General features: G+C 41.2%; 1 protein-coding gene across 1 annotated transcript; it reads right to left on the bottom strand.

Annotated features, from left to right (window-relative positions):
* Nucleotides 1-5548: 5548 nt before the first annotated feature.
* LOC136468906 (peroxisomal fatty acid beta-oxidation multifunctional protein-like) lies at nt 5549-12098 on the bottom strand. Its single transcript, XM_066467307.1, has 4 exons — nt 12041-12098; nt 6981-7104; nt 6153-6291; nt 5549-5878 (listed from the first exon to the last, which is right to left on the bottom strand). The coding sequence occupies exons 1-4, from the start codon at nt 12096-12098 to the stop codon at nt 5831-5833; spliced, it is 369 nt and encodes a 122-aa protein (XP_066323404.1). The 3' UTR covers nt 5549-5830.
* Between the last annotated feature and the right edge of the window lie 134 nt (nt 12099-12232).

Genomic DNA, 12232 nt, shown 5'->3' with positions numbered 1-12232 from the left:
GGATATATTAGCGTCTCAGTATATAGAGTTAACAAAAGGTTTTAGTGATCTGGCTCTTGACATTCCAGGAGGTGATGGGGAGAAGACTCTAGGAGAAGCAGAGAAGACATTCATACTATGACGCAAGCACTACATCATTATTTTTGGGGTCTCTAGTCCACCGCCGCTTCCTCAACTGTCAGACAATAGGTGCGGACAAAAGTGAATGAAACAATTTTTTCACTAATTTTCTATTGACATGCATGATTAATAATAACAAATTTTTATACCTAATTATTCTTTTTTGTACTCACATAGCAGGGCCTCCGCCAACCTAAGTCTAATTATTCAATCTCTAGATCATCATAGTGCTCTGAGCAATGATTATGCAACACCGCCACTGTCGCCACCTCTAAGGAGGTCTCCAACGCCTCCAAGGAGGTTTCCAACGGCTGTCCCGCCTCCCTTGATGACCAAGAAGCAGCCAGCTTCTAAGAGGTCCGCCCCATAAAAGAAGCTATTGGCCCACCAGCCGACAAAGAAGAAAGCCTCCTCTAATCCAGTTATTCCCCAAAAACTATCTTACGAGAAAAGTAAAAAGGAATTAAATGCTGCAGTACAAAAAGATGTGAATAGTTTCTTTAAAAAAGTAAGAAAGCAACGATAAACGAGGGAGAACCCAGAGAAACCGTACTTCTACCTACCTTCAGATCTTCTAAGAAAGAAGGTGGACCAGAAAAAACGGGGATCTCAAAAGACCCTGCCAAAATCGAACTACGACCGCTCTCTCACCAAGTTATTTGAGGCGGCGTAGAAAAAGACTAGAGCAAGAAAAGGTGTTGCACAACTCGGATAACAATCGCAACAATCAGTCCCCCCTCTTGTCATTCGTAATGAATATGGTTCAAACTTAGACTTACTGGACGTCGATTTTGAGGACCTGGTTCGGTTTTGCGAGATACTGGTTTGGACCTTGCCCAAGTGCTCGTTGAAGGACCATTTGCTCCGAAAGTGGATCCTTGGAAGAAATTTGAACATGGAAAGAGTCTATACAACCCTGAGGCCTTATGTGAACTGGGTACGTAAATGTACCTGCTAAACAAGTGGTACATGGCGACGTGTGAACGGGGAGAGACGACCTTTGTTTCTGTCAGAGTTAGAAACCAACATTACTCCCGTGGCGATGACGTTATATATGTCGAGTTTTTAGAATTACACCAACTATGCCACCTGGACTCTCTCGATAAAAGTCTCTTTAGCTGCTATTGTCTGTAAGTGTGATTATTTTCTACTATTAAAGTGTATATATATAAAGCTACATATATATATATATAAATTATATATCCTCACACTATATTTTTATATATGCAGATATGAGATGACAGAACTTAGAAAGAGAAAGGATAATGATGTTGGTTTCGTTGATCCAAATGTCATATTCAAACACCCTAATCCCCCACCTGAATGGAAAGCTGAACTCGAGAAAAATCTCATGAGGTTCTTAGTGAACCAACAAAACAAGGACATACTCTTCCCCTACAACTTTAAGTGAGTGTTAAATAATTAATGTCGATCATATGAACATTTGTTCAATTATTTGCTTACTAGCTAAGCTATCTCCCATATATATATATATGTTGACTCTAGTTAATGTCGATCATATTTATGTATAAAAACATATATATCGATATAGCCAATAGTCGGTTGAGCATCTTAGACTCGTTAAGAAAAGAGCAAACAGAGTATCAAGACATGATAGATATTATCCAAGGGTAATTTGGTCTCTCTAGCAACTATATATACCCCGATCTCTTAACTGCAATAATTATTAAAGGCTAAATTAATTTTTTTATTTTATTGGGCGCAGTGTTTGGAAAAGTTTCATTAAGGAACACCACATGAAACATTGCAAAGCGTCACTAGATGTAATCACACATAAAGTAAGTACTAGCTATATATATATATAATTCAATTAACACCATGCATGCTTTCAATTCACCAGATCTTTTTTCTCGTAAAAGTGGGTTCTGAGGCAAGAACATGGGACCAACTACTGCGGATACTATGTTTGCGAGTTCATTATGGCGTACTCAAAAAGAACTCCTGAGGAGATCCTCAAAGTACGTTATATAAATATATTCATATATTCACAATTTCTTTTATTGCTCATATATATAAGTAATCAATTGACCAACACACACATATATATATATTCTTTAACTTTTATTGAAACCTCTATGGTTGAAGGAAAAAGTCATACGACGTGATCAACTAAAAGCAATTCAAGAGACCATAGCAGGATTTCTTAATGACTAGGTCTTAAACCCCGTCGGCGAGTTCTACAATGACATGAACGAAACATGGAAGCCAAACCAGATGGAGTGAATTTGTTATCCCAAGGATATAATAGAATATACAATGCAAGCTTTATTTGTAATATATATATATACATATACATATTATATGTACATAAAATAACGTACAATATATGTATATGTATGTAATATATACGTTAGTTTCATACTTTAGTTTGTACAAAATGTTCGAACATTATAAGCGTGTAGAATACGTATATTATTAGCAGCGTAGAATGCGTATTCGAAAACCTATTCGAAAACCAAAACGAATCATCAATTGAAAATAGAAAGAAAAAAAAGAAAACCTTTAGTCCCGGTTAGTAATACCAATCGGGACTAAAGGGCCGGCCCACGTGGCTAGGCCGGGAGGCCTTTTTAGCCCCGGTTGCCTTTAGTCCCAGTTGGTAATACCAACCGGGACTAAAGGGCCGGCCCACGTGGCCAGGCCGGGAGGCCTCTTTAGCCCCGGTTGGTATTACCAACCGGGACTAAAGGTCCACCTTTAGTCCTGGGCGAGAAACCGGGACTAAAGGAGGGGTCCTTTAGTCCCGGATTCGTGCTCCCGGTTAGGAAACCGGGAGATTTCCCAACCAGGAGTACAGCTTATTTCTGTACTAGTGAGACTAAACTATCCTACTATTATTATTACTACTAAAAGTGTATTGGAGCTCTTCTGTTCTTCTTGGTTGTCTTGAGAGTGAGGAGGTAACCCCGTATTTATAGTAACCGGAGGTTGGTCCATGGATCCAAGTGAAGTGACTAATGACCTTCATATCAAACTGCCATTCATCCCACGCCCCAAGATGATGAGGAATGTGTTTCCTTGCATGTATCTGAAGATGAGGTGATTTTGTGGACTTAGGGTGTCGAGTGACTGCAAGCCTTAATTTAGTTTTAGTAATTGAGTGATAACTAGTTGACTAATACTTTCAATGGAGATGATTGAGCTAGGTCCACATGAAGGAGTTGAGCAAGGCTATAAGATGGTGGATATGATGATCATGACCATGTGGAAGTGCTCAACATTGGAGAAGTGAAATGGAGATGGAAACAAGCCCGAAGGCAAAGGTTTGCATAGGGGTTTTGTTTCGCCAGCCAAAGTGCAATAGAGGAAATGGTCGAATTTCTGATAGATAGTCATAGGCCCTGTTCGCTTCGCTGAAAAACAAGCCGAAACACTGTTCCGGCTGAAAAAACAAGTTGAAAAATACGGATTATAAGAGAAGCGAACATGTCCATACTATTACGAGGAGAGCTTTAAAATAATTATAGTTATCTAGTACCACTAGGTAAGGACTAATAATGCATGTGCATTACACCTAGTGACGTGGTGGGAAGTAAGAGAAAAGCTTTGAAAACTGTTTTGAAAATGCTAATTCATGTGTTTGAAGTGTTGGTGTTCATTGGAACATTTGTTGGGAGTTGGCACATTTGAAAAGGCTTTGAGAGGAAGGCTTAGTGCAATTTCTGTGCACTCACCGGATTTATCCGATGCCCCGGAGGGGAAAGCAGCAGAGTTTAGGCCTTCGCACGGCATGTGTTATGACTTGCTGGAGGGCTGCTTCTGTTAGGCCTCGAGGTCTGATTGGCCCTTCGAGCGGCCTGATCGCCAGGGCGGCCTAGCTCTGAGTGTGCGCAGGAAAATGTTTTTCAACTGAGGCATTTACTCCGATGTGTCTGGCCACGTGTCCACCATAGAGTGCGGATTGCACGGGCCAACCGCCAGGTGTTCCAGCATATAGAGCAGAGCATATTTGTTGTGCACAGGCGCTCTCTCCGATGGGGTCATGTGGGGACCACTGGACCTTTCTAATGGTCCCCAAACCTTCTGCAAATAGTTTGTGGGGCCATCGGATTTATCCGGTGGGATCATATATCGGAGTTGCACCAGATAAAAGACGATGGAGTTTTTGAAATCGTACATCCGACCATTGGCTTCTATAGGTGTCCATTGGAGGCCTCGCGGTCAGACCTCCACCACGCAGAAGCTACTAAGTTTGCCGATAACGATTAGCTCCTCCCCCTCTATAAATAGAGTGTGTGCTCGGGTTGTGAGGCTCTCTCTCACCTTGCTTGCTTTAGATTGACTTTGAATGAGATTGGAGAGAAATCTAGTGCATTGTATTAAGAGTTTGCATCTCGTGGCATTAAAGATCGTTGTTGTTGAAGTGCTCTTATTACTCTTGGTGGTTGCCACCACCTAGTTGGCTTGGTGTTGTTGAAATGCATCAAGTGCTGCTTGGTGATTGTGTGGGGACATGGGATGGTGGCTTGTGCTCATCCTCGCAGGAGCTGGTGACTAGAAACTCTAGTAGAGTCAAGAGGCATGGAGAGTGCTTGTGGCCAACGGACTTATACATGAGTGCCCATGTTGAGGGCCGAGCTTGTGTTCTCGCAAGGCTTGCAGAAAAGCAATGGTCCAAGATCTCGTCTCAATAGCGAGTAGGATGCTGGCAAGTAGCCAAACCTCGAGAGAAATATTGTTTCATCACTGTCTTCCTCGTGGTTTTCTCACTTCTACTCAAGCTATTTACTTGTTCATTTGATTCCTTGTGTAGTTGCTAAAGTAGACGGCTAGTTGAGTAGTGTAATTCAAGTAGTTGCTTTACTTGTGCAGCTCGATTTGTTGTTTAATTAGCCTTGTTTAGTTTGAGTGAACTAGTGTAGCTTGTTGTTCTTTCTTGGTCACTACAATTATATAGGAGGCTTGCTTTGAAGTGTTAGGCTAGGCTTGTAGAATTATTAGGTGAGCACGATGGCCTTGACGTCGTCATCCCACATCGGAGCACCGAGCACGACGGGGCCATCAGGCAAAAGGAAACAAGTCGAAAAGAGGCGAAGGGGAAAAGCTGGCGTTGTTTACTGGCGGGGTGCAGGGCGTTGACGGGCGGGCTGCACATAATGAGCCCGTTCGCTGATTGGTTTCTAGGCTAATAAGTTCAGCCGGTGCTAGTTTGTTGTAAGAGAAAAACATTTTTGACTAGGTGATAAACCCTAGTTGAAACCAAGGCTGAGTGATGAGCGCCACGTCGTCTGCGCCCACCTCCATTGTCACACGCATCATCGTCCCCGGCTCCCCGCCGCCATGGCCCGGCCGTCCTGACTCCTGGTTGTTCTTGTTCGCTGGATCACGGTATACCTTGTTGGTGCAACACTGATAGCACTGGTACCTGGTTGGCGCAAGCGACTAACACGAGAAGACGACGCACTGATAGCGGCATATATTTCAATTATTTATTACGTACGTATTGAACATTGTACAAATGACAGCGACATACAGAGTGATCAGGTACAATTAAGGCATGCCACTCTGTTCATAGAAACTCTGCCATAGTTATAGTTCAAGGCACCAAAACTGTTACAGCTATGCAAACACATTTATTTTTCATCATTTCTGTGCCTCCTGTTTGTGTTCACGGAGCTGTTTTGATCTGCGAAGCAGCCGTCGACGGCTCATCCCGCCAGTATTCTGTATTCTTCTGCTTGACAGCACCTCACATGCGTGACCTCGCCGAACCTTGCTGCGATGTTCCTGGTGCGCTCTGCGGCGAATATAAAAAACGGTTAGCATGACGAACAGCCTGCTCCAGTATACGACCTAGCATCACACTATTTTCTGCAGCAACAGCAGTACTCTAGACAGAGGTAATTTTATGCTCAATGATTAGCACAAGACCAAAGGTAAATTCGCATCTATATCAAAATTGAAAATCTATGTGCATCTATATTAAATAAATTGCACTCCCAACGTTGATTAGCAAAGAATCAGACGTCCTACAAGGTACACTCTCATGAGAGTGCTGAGTGAGAACTTACCAATGGTACACCACTTTTAGCTCGTTGTTCCAAATACGATGATGGTTTAAAGAAGGGACCATAAATTTCAGCCCACTTGCTTAGCTTCGAATGTATGTAAGGTGCTCCAACAGTGTCAGCCCAGAAGACAAGACCACCCCTGCAAAAAAAAAAATGTAAATTCAAACTAAATACTCATAATAGGCACACCTCCTTAAATCCATAAACAATTGTAGAAATGCATAAATGGTAATGGAGGACAATAATCATTGCATTAAAAAAGGTTTAGCTTGTATTGACACTAAGGGCTGTCGATACTTGCATGATGTAAAGATAGAATTTGGTTCAATATTAATTACAACTCTCTGCAGAACTACGTATAAGTCAAGTATACAGGAGTCTCGTACATTTTAAACAATGAGGAACCAGATCAATAACTAGATAAACTATACACATGTTAGATACCATATGCCACACAATCATAGGATCATAGCTTAGCCCGCGTAATTATTAGAGTAGGTACATTTGTTGTACCAGTGCATTAGCAAGGTGCTAAATTTTAAGACATGTCACTCAAGTTTATTTCCAGAAATTGCAAATCCCACCCATTGCGTTGTCTATATATGATCTATTAAGTGTTCCTCCAGGAGTATCATCAACCTGTGGTTTTAGTGAGATTTGGGATTCATGGATTCAAAATTGTAAATTCATTCAGCAAAAGTGAGCAAAAATGAATGTGCCAGGGATGAAAAACTGCAGGTTCAATGGAAGTAAAAAAAAACATATCATTTTGTACCGAAGTAACTATATAAACATATAAATACAGTTAAAAGTTCAAGCAATTCTTACCTGTATTTGGGAAAGCCCATTCCTAGAACAGAAGCAATATCAAGATCAGAAGCTCGAATTACAACATTTTCATCCATAACCCTGCATGCCTCATTCACAACTGGGAAGAAAATCATCTCCAAATCTGATCTTGATAATAATTTAATTTAGAATGATATCCTTCAATATTTCACATTGTAAGCGGATAATTATGATGATATCAATGATGATGAATTGAAGGAGCTAGTTCGAAAGTGGGCTATGAAGAAGATGGCCACACAATTCCAGACTTGGAAGAAATCCCTATGCACGAAATACGTCAAGAAGAACCTAACACCCAATTTCAATACTAGGAGCCCGCTCACAAAGTTGAGGCCCTACTGGAATGATTTTGTATAGTACAAGATATCGAAAAAGGGTGAGAATGGGTGAGAAGAAACCAAGAAAATGCCCGACAGAAGGTATACCACCATGGCATGGGATCATGTGGCTACGCGACTGCCATTCCCAAGTGGGAAAAATGGAAGCGGACATTCTTGCTAAGGGTATCACACCAGAATCACTCAATTGGCCCAAACGCGTGAATAATTGGTTTTTCGCTCATTGGGGAAGACTGGACCTAGAGACCGGAAAGCTGGTTCATGGCCCAAAACTCAAAAGAGCAACACAAAGATTTTCTTATGCTCTACAAGCTAAAGCTATTGGTGCGTTTAGGCCCAATAGAGAGAAGGATGAACTGACGTATGTCATCGAGACTGCTGAATACAGTGGCCGAACAAGAGGTTTAGGACGGAACATTTCTTGGGAGCATGATTTTCCTAACGACAGAGATACCTAGAGAAGCCGATAGAGAAGGAAGGATGAGGAAGCAGCGCGGATCAGTAGGTTGGAGGAATATGTTCGTGAGTCACAGGAGGCGTTGCTTCAAGCACAGGAGCACGAAAAAGACATGCAAGCTAGAATACAGGAGGAAATCATAAAGCAAGTGCAAATAGCAATGAGTGCCCAAAGACAGACATCAGATCCAGGAATCAACATTAATATTAGCCCCCCTAATCAGTTGAAAAGCAGCTGCGCTTCCACGGAGTTGCCAAATCAAGATGACGCAATGCTATGTTTCCTCGTGGATGACATCACTGCACCGTTTACATCATGTGAGCTACATATTCCAAAAGGGAATGCCACAATCATGGTGGCTCTCCGTGGGTTTTCTCCTCCAGATCCTACCAAGACACCAAGAATCCATGGAGCAATAATACCACCTGGATATATTAGCGTCTCAGTATATAGAGTTAACAAAAGGTTTTAGTGATCTGGCTCTTGACATTCCAGGAGGTGATGGGGAGAAGACTCTAGGAGAAGCAGAGAAGACATTCATACTATGACGCAAGCACTACATCATTATTTTTGGGGTCTCTAGTCCACCGCCGCTTCCTCAACTGTCAGACAATAGGTGCGGACAAAAGTGAATGAAACAATTTTTTCACTAATTTTCTATTGACATGCATGATTAATAATAACAAATTTTTATACCTAATTATTCTTTTTTGTACTCACATAGCAGGGCCTCCGCCAACCTAAGTCTAATTATTCAATCTCTAGATCATCATAGTGCTCTGAGCAATGATTATGCAACACCGCCACTGTCGCCACCTCTAAGGAGGTCTCCAACGCCTCCAAGGAGGTTTCCAACGGCTGTCCCGCCTCCCTTGATGACCAAGAAGCAGCCAGCTTCTAAGAGGTCCGCCCCATAAAAGAAGCTATTGGCCCACCAGCCGACAAAGAAGAAAGCCTCCTCTAATCCAGTTATTCCCCCAAAAACTATCTTACGAGAAAAGTAAAAAGGAATTAAATGCTGCAGTACAAAAAGATGTGAATAGTTTCTTTAAAAAAGTAAGAAAGCAACGATAAACGAGGGAGAACCCAGAGAAACCGTACTTCTACCTACCTTCAGATCTTCTAAGAAAGAAGGTGGACCAGAAAAAACGGGGATCTCAAAAGACCCTGCCAAAATCGAACTACGACCGCTCTCTCACCAAGTTATTTGAGGCGGCGTAGAAAAAGACTAGAGCAAGAAAAGGTGTTGCACAACTCGGATAACAATCGCAACAATCAGTCCCCCCTCTTGTCATTCGTAATGAATATGGTTCAAACTTAGACTTACTGGACGTCGATTTTGAGGACCTGGTTCGGTTTTGCGAGATACTGGTTTGGACCTTGCCCAAGTGCTCGTTGAAGGACCATTTGCTCCGAAAGTGGATCCTTGGAAGAAATTTGAACATGGAAAGAGTCTATACAACCCTGAGGCCTTATGTGAACTGGGTACGTAAATGTACCTGCTAAACAAGTGGTACATGGCGACGTGTGAACGGGGAGAGACGACCTTTGTTTCTGTCAGAGTTAGAAACCAACATTACTCCCGTGGCGATGACGTTATATATGTCGAGTTTTTAGAATTACACCAACTATGCCACCTGGACTCTCTCGATAAAAGTCTCTTTAGCTGCTATTGTCTGTAAGTGTGATTATTTTCTACTATTAAAGTGTATATATATAAAGCTACATATATATATATATAAATTATATATCCTCACACTATATTTTTATATATGCAGATATGAGATGACAGAACTTAGAAAGAGAAAGGATAATGATGTTGGTTTCGTTGATCCAAATGTCATATTCAAACACCCTAATCCCCCACCTGAATGGAAAGCTGAACTCGAGAAAAATCTCATGAGGTTCTTAGTGAACCAACAAAACAAGGACATACTCTTCCCCTACAACTTTAAGTGAGTGTTAAATAATTAATGTCGATCATATGAACATTTGTTCAATTATTTGCTTACTAGCTAAGCTATCTCCCATATATATATATATGTTGACTCTAGTTAATGTCGATCATATTTATGTATAAAAACATATATATCGATATAGCCAATAGTCGGTTGAGCATCTTAGACTCGTTAAGAAAAGAGCAAACAGAGTATCAAGACATGATAGATATTATCCAAGGGTAATTTGGTCTCTCTAGCAACTATATATACCCCGATCTCTTAACTGCAATAATTATTAAAGGCTAAATTAATTTTTTTATTTTATTGGGCGCAGTGTTTGGAAAAGTTTCATTAAGGAACACCACATGAAACATTGCAAAGCGTCACTAGATGTAATCACACATAAAGTAAGTACTAGCTATATATATATATAATTCAATTAACACCATGCATGCTTTCAATTCACCAGATCTTTTTTCTCGTAAAAGTGGGTTCTGAGGCAAGAACATGGGACCAACTACTGCGGATACTATGTTTGCGAGTTCATTATGGCGTACTCAAAAAGAACTCCTGAGGAGATCCTCAAAGTACGTTATATAAATATATTCATATATTCACAATTTCTTTTATTGCTCATATATATAAGTAATCAATTGACCAACACACACATATATATATATTCTTTAACTTTTATTGAAACCTCTATGGTTGAAGGAAAAAGTCATACGACGTGATCAACTAAAAGCAATTCAAGAGACCATAGCAGGATTTCTTAATGACTAGGTCTTAAACCCCGTCGGCGAGTTCTACAATGACATGAACGAAACATGGAAGCCAAACCAGATGGAGTGAATTTGTTATCCCAAGGATATAATAGAATATACAATGCAAGCTTTATTTGTAATATATATATATACATATACATATTATATGTACATAAAATAACGTACAATATATGTATATGTATGTAATATATACGTTAGTTTCATACTTTAGTTTGTACAAAATGTTCGAACATTATAAGCGTGTAGAATACGTATATTATTAGCAGCGTAGAATGCGTATTCGAAAACCTATTCGAAAACCAAAACGAATCATCAATTGAAAATAGAAAGAAAAAAAAAGAAAACCTTTAGTCCCGGTTAGTAATACCAATCGGGACTAAAGGGCCGGCCCACGTGGCTAGGCCGGGAGGCCTTTTTAGCCCCGGTTGCCTTTAGTCCCAGTTGGTAATACCAACCGGGACTAAAGGGCCGGCCCACGTGGCCAGGCCGGGAGGCCTCTTTAGCCCCGGTTGGTATTACCAACCGGGACTAAAGGTCCACCTTTAGTCCTGGGCGAGAAACCGGGACTAAAGGAGGGGTCCTTTAGTCCCGGATTCGTGCTCCCGGTTAGGAAACCGGGAGATTTCCCAACCAGGAGTACAGCTTATTTCTGTACTAGTGAGACTAAACTATCCTACTATTATTATTACTACTAAAAGTGTATTGGAGCTCTTCTGTTCTTCTTGGTTGTCTTGAGAGTGAGGAGGTAACCCCGTATTTATAGTAACCGGAGGTTGGTCCATGGATCCAAGTGAAGTGACTAATGACCTTCATATCAAACTGCCATTCATCCCACGCCCCAAGATGATGAGGAATGTGTTTCCTTGCATGTATCTGAAGATGAGGTGATTTTGTGGACTTAGGGTGTCGAGTGACTGCAAGCCTTAATTTAGTTTTAGTAATTGAGTGATAACTAGTTGACTAATACTTTCAATGGAGATGATTGAGCTAGGTCCACATGAAGGAGTTGAGCAAGGCTATAAGATGGTGGATATGATGATCATGACCATGTGGAAGTGCTCAACATTGGAGAAGTGAAATGGAGATGGAAACAAGCCCGAAGGCAAAGGTTTGCATAGGGGTTTTGTTTCGCCAGCCAAAGTGCAATAGAGGAAATGGTCGAATTTCTGATAGATAGTCATAGGCCCTGTTCGCTTCGCTGAAAAACAAGCCGAAACACTGTTCCGGCTGAAAAAACAAGTTGAAAAATACGGATTATAAGAGAAGCGAACATGTCCATACTATTACGAGGAGAGCTTTAAAATAATTATAGTTATCTAGTACCACTAGGTAAGGACTAATAATGCATGTGCATTACACCTAGTGACGTGGTGGGAAGTAAGAGAAAAGCTTTGAAAACTGTTTTGAAAATGCTAATTCATGTGTTTGAAGTGTTGGTGTTCATTGGAACATTTGTTGGGAGTTGGCACATTTGAAAAGGCTTTGAGAGGAAGGCTTAGTGCAATTTCTGTGCACTCACCGGATTTATCCGATGCCCCGGAGGGGAAAGCAGCAGAGTTTAGGCCTTCGCACGGCATGTGTTATGACTTGCTGGAGGGCTGCTTCTGTTAGGCCTCGAGGTCTGATTGGCCCTTCGAGCGGCCTGATCGCCAGGGCGGCCTAGCTCTGAGTGTGCGCAGGAAAATGTTTTTCAACTGAGGCATTTACTCCG

The sequence above is a fragment of the Miscanthus floridulus genome, chromosome 8 (genome assembly GCF_019320115.1).
Source record: "Miscanthus floridulus cultivar M001 chromosome 8, ASM1932011v1, whole genome shotgun sequence".
NCBI classification, from domain to species: Eukaryota; Viridiplantae; Streptophyta; class Magnoliopsida; order Poales; family Poaceae; genus Miscanthus; species Miscanthus floridulus.
The sequence above is the reverse complement of the archived record's forward strand: the minus strand, read 5'-3'. Positions and strand labels throughout refer to the sequence as shown.

What these genes read in the sequence shown, in the direction of transcription:
- LOC136468906 (XM_066467307.1), bottom strand. Translation starts at nt 12,098, where the DNA reads ATGCCGTGCGAAGGCCTAAACTCTGCTGCTTTCCCCTCCGGGGCATCG. An exon ending in CGGGGCATCGGATAAATCCG is followed by an intron (nt 7,105 to 12,040) that starts GTGAGTGCACAG and finishes TATCAAGATCAG; the next exon opens with ATTTGGAGATGATTTTCTTC. An exon ending in ATGGGCTTTCCCAAATACAG is followed by an intron (nt 6,292 to 6,980) that starts GTAAGAATTGCT and finishes TTTTTTTTGCAG; the next exon opens with GGGTGGTCTTGTCTTCTGGG.